We start from the raw sequence: 7,971 nt of genomic DNA, 5'->3' as shown, positions 1-7,971 counted from the left end.
CTCTGGATATCTATCTATTTTCCTTCTTTAAAATGTAGCTGAAGTGAGAGTCCATAATATGAAATAAGTAACAAAAATGACGTCTCTGTCTTCACAAATACGCGGATAACAGCCGAGGTGTCATGTTCTGTAAACGCAGGTCTCTCTCATGTACCACCAATAATATCTTGGATAAGATGAGAACATGGCATGATACTGTACATCATCATCAGATTTATATCAGCATAGGGGAAGAACAAAGGAAATAATAAGCTCAAATATAAGGATGACACGGTTGTGCGTGTGTTATGATGTGTATTCCTGTCTCAGTACAGCAGTGATCACTCGTAGCGATGGTACAGATTTTAACGCTGCGTTGGATGTTTCCTTGTCAGGTTACAGCTGAAAGTCGTTATTTTTCGAGCCTGATCTCCAGAAGCTGCCACGGCAGTAAAGAGAAGGAATATTAACTTCTGTCCCGCACCACAAGAACACGACTGTATTTTTGGGATATTTGTGATAACGGTCAGCAACAAGCACGACCTTTGACACCTCTCTCTAACACAATGATCCTCTCTCAACACAGGCCTGTCTCCAGATTGTTTCTACAACACTCGCATCATGGCTTAAAATAAACACGTCACACTTTAACACATCCATTCATCTACATTTTCCTCACATGAAGTCTTTCATGGGTTTAGCACTAGCAACCGAGAACCCAAAGCAAGGCCCTACCTCACCTCAACCCTTCTCGCACCTCTTCCTCTAATCCCTTTTTGCTCTTCCTTTCCTCTTCCTCCTCCCAGAGTTCTCCTGGGGCTTTTCCTCTTTGCTTCCCATCACCGCCGCTCCGTTGGTGTTCTTGCTGAGGCCGTTGAGGGCTCCGTTAGAGAGGGCCTTGCCTGCCTTGGAGGAGGAGGAAGCGTCGCGTCTGGGCAGCTGGCGGCGATAGGTCTGGTAGTAGAAGTTGCCGAAGAGGATGATGAAGGTGATGGCGTAGCAGATGAGGGAGTAGTGCATCCAGTGGGGGAAGTCGCAGTTGACATAGAGGGACAAGGCGGTGTGGCCGATGGTGACGTGGAACTGAACCTGAGACACAAAGAAAGACATTATTCATATTTTTGTAAAGCTTATTCATGTCACTTTAGTATAACAGTTAGATTGAAATGTGTTAAACGAAAGGGTTTCCACAGAGGAAACTAATGTCTAACCATCTGGATGATGGTCAAATACTTCTTCCACCACAGGTACTTCTGGATCTTAGGTCCGCAGGAGGCCAGGCCATAGTACAGATACATCAAGACATGGATTCCTGCGTTCATGTGCGCACCGAAGAACGCTGCGAAGAAAATAAAATAAAAAGGTTTAAAATTGTGACTTGCCAATTGTACGGCTTCAACCCACAAACTCATACGTCTCGAATAGGTTTGCTTTCAAGCGCTTTTTAAGTTAAAAGATGTTTCTGTTTTACAAGTAGGTGTTGCTCAAGAGAGTCAGTAGTTCATGAGGATACATTCTAATGGTTTTGGTGACATTTATACAGATCAGGTTGACATTTGTGGTTTTGAGTGATATGTCTCAGCAGCTGTTGGATTGAACTTTGGAACAGGGTGAAAATGATCAGAGTTACCATCTCCATTTACAGTCAGGTCAACATTTTAAATTGCGAAATATTTGTATTTATGACCCAATACCTGTAATAAATAACTGCATGCCAACATGCTAAAATATGGTGAACATACCAAACATTCTGATGAAATTTGTGTGAACTATATATGTGGGTCTAACGAAACAGGACAAAGAGCATAACAATTTTTATTTCTAATTTAACTTGAGAGGAACTCAGTTAAGCACATACCTCTGCCAAGAAAGCATATTTAAATTCACTTGATCCAGATTTATATTTGAGTCTGCACCCAGTTGCACACACAATATCAGTCCCTTAAACATTTTTGTCACCAAGATCCTTGAATAAGAATGAGAGTGTTGAAAAAAATGTTGAAATTTTAACGAAATTTTAAAAAGAAATCCTTGATCTGCCTACTGATCTGAAACTGCACCAAAATTACAAGAGTTTTTCCCTGAACCTGACATCAACAAATTTCATGCTAATTAATCCAGCCCTTTTGGCATAATCCTAACTAACAGATGGCCAAAACACAGACAAAAACATAACCTCCATGGCTGCAATGAATTATTGCATAAAAAGGAATTAGGCACAAAGAAAAATCCTGACATTTACTGTAGCCTGAGCTACTCACACTGTCCTCCTCCCACCCATTTGATGCCGATCCACCAGAGCGTGAACATGGTGCAGTGGTGGTAGACGTGCAGGAAGGTAACCTGGTTGAATTTTTTTCTCAGGATGAAAAACACTGTGTCCAGGTACTCGATGCCTTTGGATATGAAATACCACCACAGAGCTCCTGCCACCTGTCTCAGACACAAAGGCAGAAATGTGTTGAAGGCAGATACAGGAGGGGGGAAAGAAACAAGAAAGAAAAAGTGGAATTTAGACAGCTAGAGCAGAGGAGTCTCATTTATTCTGCCACACCTCGACCTCAGGGTCACCTGAGACAAGAGGACTGGGCTTTCTCTGTCAGGTGTGTAACTGCGTCATGGAGCAGCAGGAAGGAAGGAAGGTGAAACTGAACACGATCCCTCCTCCAGCTGCACTATTTCTGACAACAGGGCACAAGTTAGTGGAAGCTGATCATGTTTCCAAAAGGCACTGAGCGTGAAGGTTCCCTGAAGCCCAGACAAGACTTTTCTTACGTATTTGGTTAGAGCACTTCACTCTCACAGTGAAGTGAGATCTCCATCTATCTGTGACAAATGGCAGTGAAGTTGCCAACTGTTACAATTGAAGTTGCATACATTTTTGATTTAATAAAAGTCTGTTTGCATGTGCCTTTTTGTGTGTGTGTGTGTGCGTGTGTGTGTGTGTGTGTGTGTGTATGTGTGTGTGTTTGTCTGCAGCTCCAAACACTCACCCTGACTTCATTGGGGTCGTCCGAATAATCCACCGGTTGACAGATGTAACTGTAGCTTGCAGACCGCGCCGCCATGAACAGCTAAAGAACAAGAGAAGGTCTCGATGGAATCAGTGGTGTACAGTCAATTAATGAATGCAGAGAGGCACAGTGGGAGGAGACAGACGAGAGATGGATTGCAGGCAGGAGGCGGAACACACTGTAATAAGGTTAGTCTAATCCCAGGGGTCAGAACTGCAGCTGCAACATATTCATCTAGAAGATGGATAATTCTAGTCGGGATAAGACGTCTTCCACAGATTCGTTATTCCTCATGCATTCACTACAGTTTCATTGGTACATGCAGATAAAAAGAGGCCACTGAGCCTATTCTGTAACTACAACCAACCTCTTTGAAGATGAAGAAGTTGAGGAAGACCATGCTGAAGTTGTAGACGATGAGGGTCTTGCGGAGCTGGAAGGGTTCTCTGTTCTTCATGTATTTGGGCCCCAGCCAGAGAAAGAGCAAGTAGGAGGTGCTGATGGCCAGTGTGGGCAGGGGGTTGTTCATCAGAGGCCATTTCGCCACTCGCTTGTCTGTGGAACAGAAGTTCTCACAGCGTTATATAACTATTCTTAATGTTTGCTCTGCACAGCACTGACTCAGAGTGAGTTCGGTGCAGATGATGGATCATGTGTCCCAATGTGACTTGTCTGGAGGTCGTCGGGATGTAAACACTCTCTCTTAATGATGTAGGGGTACTGGTGGAATCTGAGTCTCAATTATGGTTCTTTGATAGAATTGTTCATCATATAGTATAGCATAGAATAGCACAGAGTATAGTATAGCATAGCATAGGGAAGTATACCATAGTAAAGTATGTACAGCATAGTATGTAAAGTATAGTAAAGACAAGTATACCATAGCCTGTATAGTATAGTACGGAACGTTATGGTATAGTATAGTTTTGCATGTATAGTATTTACAGTATAGTATGTATAGTATAATATGTACATTATAGTAAAAAAAGTATAATATGGTAAAGCATTTATAGCAAAGTAAAGAAAAGTATAGTATAGCATGTATAGTATGCACACTACAGTAACAAAACGAATTACTATACTATACCTTTTTCACAATACTATATAACACTATACTTTTCTTTATATTGCATGATTGAGTACTATCTGGCTTTTCTATTATTTGCTATCTTTCCACATATATATCATTTTGTGAAGCACCCTAAGTCCTATAGAACGGAGGTTTATTATTACTATTATTATTATTATTATTACAATTAGTAGTAGTAGTAGTATTAGGAACATACATTCACTTTTTTCAACTCAATGGTACTACTTTGACTCCAATTACAAATTCCCACTAAAGCACCACCACTTTGTGACTCACTGTGACTCCTAACTAATATACTGTATATATGCTGTATGTGAGAGCACACACGGAAATGTGTGTTTGGTCTCTTAAAACATTAAAATGATCGTTCACTCCGACAATGGATCATAACGAAAACCCAAGACTATTACCTGCAATGGTTAGGGTCCATTTGTAGAATTCTATAGTGTCATTGATAAAATGTGTCACGACCTCCATGGTTGTAGCCGAGGACCTGGAATGAAAAGGACAGATGTGAACAAGGCCTTTCAATTCTCAGCTTTCCACCAACATGTGATGGATATAACCGAATCATTCAGGGGGGACATCCTCAGAGAGACCCGTTACTCATCATGTGACCTCCTGTCAACTGTGCTTTTCTCTTTGACTGGAACATAACGTTAATACAGCTTCATACATCTCTGGATCTGTAAAATAAACAGAGCAGGGGCCAGCTGTGAGCCCTACAGGAGCCCGTGGCCCCATGAGGCTCTGAGAGACGCGCTGTGGGGTTCATTGCGCACAAAGGCAGGGAGCAGCAGGCAGCAGAGCGCATGTGTCAGCGGATTTTTGGCTTCAGCGCGACCACCCTCCGACCTGGTGGTCCATCACATCGAGAGGGTGGGCCTCGTGGCACCGCTTCCTCACACTGAAGTGCTTCATCTGCTGTGGACAGAGGCGGACTGACTGACGCGCACATGCCGATAAACAGCGAAGACGCACAATGTGATTTAATGATCCTTAAAACTGATGGCACCCCCTCCATCCCTCCCTTCCTCCCTCCCCCTCCATCCCTCCCCCTCTCTCCGGCCTGACGCTGATCGAGCTTCTGCTGCAGCATCTGCCACTGTCCCGCACCCGCTCCCCCAGTACAACCTGCTGGGAGCATTAACCATTCATAAAGGACGTAATTCGAACCGAACATCGCGTTTCTTACAGATATGGATGATTCTATTCTCAGAGTAGGATTTCAATCATCTCAACGTGCCTCCTGAGGCATGCACCGGGCCTTCACACCGCCTGCATTCACTCCATCACCAGTAGGCTTTTTAAAAAACCCACCTCAGCTGTTCCCATCTCACATCTGCTTAAACACCGATCCATTCGAATGATAAGTGTGTGAATGGAGCAAACACACCCCACAGACCGTTATAACACCCACACTGGTCTGCGTGCCGGTGGAGATGCTCATCACCTTACCGTGTCGGTGCTTTGCAGAATATCCCTGTGTTATGACATTCAGCGCAGGCCCGCGCACCGTGCGTGATTCTGCCCGCTCCGATCCACCGATCCCAGTTCCTATCAGACGGATTCCACTGGTCCGGGTCCACAGACCAGAGGAGGATGAGAGGAGCCGCTGAGTTCACAGCGACGGTCACAATTAGTCTGTTCGGGACAACCCCAGCCTCCACTGCGTCTTCTTCAATGGATTTCTCCTCTGGTCCAAACCAGAGCCAGCGTCAAGGCAGACACAATCCAGCACCCATTTCCGGTCAGACTTTCATAATAAATGAAAGGTTAATGGGTTTTTTCCTTTAGTGAGATGCTCTCTCTCTCTTTGCATACACATTGTATGATTGGGAATGTTTTATATCATAGCAAAACAAACTTTGACTGTAAGTTTCCAAATTGCAATATTAAAAATAGGTAATTAAGCAACAACAACAAATAAAAAGGTAATGATGACAACAATAAGTCTACAGAAAATGAGGCTGCATTAAAATGTACTGTGCATAATTAATCAAAATTGGTTATTGCAGAGCCAATGGAATAATTTTATATTATTATAACTATCATTATTGAGAGTGGCATCGGCTCGCGTGTGAACCTCAAATTATGTGGTGTTAGATTTTATAGCCATCGTAATAGATCACAAAATGCTCCCGTTGGCCTAACTAACTGAGTGAGAGGCTATATTGCATCAATAATTAGGGCCCGAGCAATGAACAGAGTGAGACAGGGTGAGGCCTTATTGGAATTGTAAGGATTATTATTTTTTTATTTTTTTCAGGCAAATGAATTGGCCTATTGAGGGCTTTAACATGCTCACATTCTTACCAAAACTGGCAGAAAATTGTATGTATTCTGGAAGAATTTTCAAAGGGCGTGGCAAAATGGCTCAACGGCACCCCCAGAGAGCCCTGTAACGTGTTCACATTGACCGATCTTCACAAAAATCGATACACAGGTGTATCTTGACCTGACAAACAAAAATGTCTGAGGTGCAATTGGGAAAATGCAACAGGAAGCCTGCTATTTTGCCTTTAGTGACCATTTTGGCCATATTCCACATTTTTACTTTGAGGTATTACATCAGATCGGCTTCAAATTGAGATGGAGATACAAACTAACTGAAAGAATGATTTTTCGTCACATGGTGTGACTGGCGTGGCGTGAAAGTTTGATTACACACCATTAAAACATGATTGGATTATATTTGGATATTCAAAGGATCATGAATCCTTTAATGTTTAGCCGTCAAACTCCACCCCTGCAGGGTCAGTGGTCATAGATCACAGTAATCGTTGATGTCTTGCCAAGGTGATGTCTCTCTCTCTCTCTCTCTCTCTCTTTCTCTCTCTTTCTCTCTCTCACAATTGGGACATTTCCTCAAACAGTGTGAACATTGAGGTATGGCCAAAGGTTCATCCTAGGTTCAAAGGAGACGATGTTGTCAAAGCTCCACTGTGCATTGTCCTATCACCACCAAACTTCTGACTCATGATTAGAGTCCAAGCCTTTTTAGTTGACATATTATGTTCGATGCAATTTAATTTATTTTCTTAACATATATTTTATTTCACTTTGTTATATTATATGCGCACACTTCACGAGTCTATTATTTGAAGCCGTCTCACTGTACATCCGGTCTGAGTCGGACTGCTCCCTGGTAACTTGACGCAGCTCCGCTCCTGTGCTGCTGCCGCCGGACTGGAATGATGGAGAGATGCTCTGCGCATGCGCACACACGGAGGCGGATGCAGCAGAAACACATTAGCGAGACACAACCAGAGCGACACAGGAACAGAAGTGACTCAGCTTTCACAATAAGACAAATAAACTAGTGTCCCATTCGACAAAAAGAACGTACCCTGCAGTAAACCCCCGTAAATCGTTGTTATAAAAGTGGATGATGATTGTGAAAAACAATTAAATGACACACGGAAGAAATGTCAGTGAATTTAAGGGTGTAAACCTTTTAAGAGTGAGAAGCTGCAGACATGAAATATCAATAAATTGGTTTTATTTTGATATTCCTGGCCATGATACTGTATCTCACTATGTCTAACTGGACACTCGGTGGCTCTGCTGTTGCACCGGGTTTTCTCTTGTCCTCTCTACATGTACGAACCGTTTGTTCTCATCTGTAGATTCAATATTTTCTTGCTATTATCCAGGGATTCACATTGCGCCTCGGGGTGGACCAGTGCGTCTGTACGCAGCTTTTCACGCACGACAGAAATGCGTAGGAAAGCAGAGATGCGCTGCTGGGACTCTCTTCATTGATGGTCGTGAGCACCCATCACAGGCCCTGTTCTCTGGCCAGTGGAGTTAGTTCCTCACGGGAATATGGTCCGGTGAGGCACCAGGAAGAGGGGTTTCACCGAGAATTCTGCAAAGAAGAACACA

The 7,971-nt window shown here is 43.2% G+C and overlaps 1 protein-coding gene across 1 annotated transcript; it reads right to left on the bottom strand.

Moving 5' to 3' along the window:
* Window positions 1-744: 744 nt before the first annotated feature.
* elovl4a (ELOVL fatty acid elongase 4a) lies at window positions 745-4,563 on the bottom strand. The gene is made up of 6 exons (XM_061081202.1): window positions 4,494-4,563; window positions 3,361-3,548; window positions 2,973-3,053; window positions 2,241-2,412; window positions 1,191-1,318; window positions 745-1,068 (listed from the first exon to the last, which is right to left on the bottom strand). Exons 1-6 carry the CDS (start codon window positions 4,558-4,560, stop codon window positions 745-747), a joined length of 960 nt encoding a protein of 319 aa, XP_060937185.1. The 5' UTR covers window positions 4,561-4,563.
* Between the last annotated feature and the right edge of the window lie 3,408 nt (window positions 4,564-7,971).

This window comes from Limanda limanda, chromosome 11 (assembly GCF_963576545.1).
Source record: "Limanda limanda chromosome 11, fLimLim1.1, whole genome shotgun sequence".
NCBI lineage: Eukaryota > Metazoa > Chordata > Actinopteri > Pleuronectiformes > Pleuronectidae > Limanda > Limanda limanda.
The sequence above is the reverse complement of the archived record's forward strand: the minus strand, read 5'-3'. Positions and strand labels throughout refer to the sequence as shown.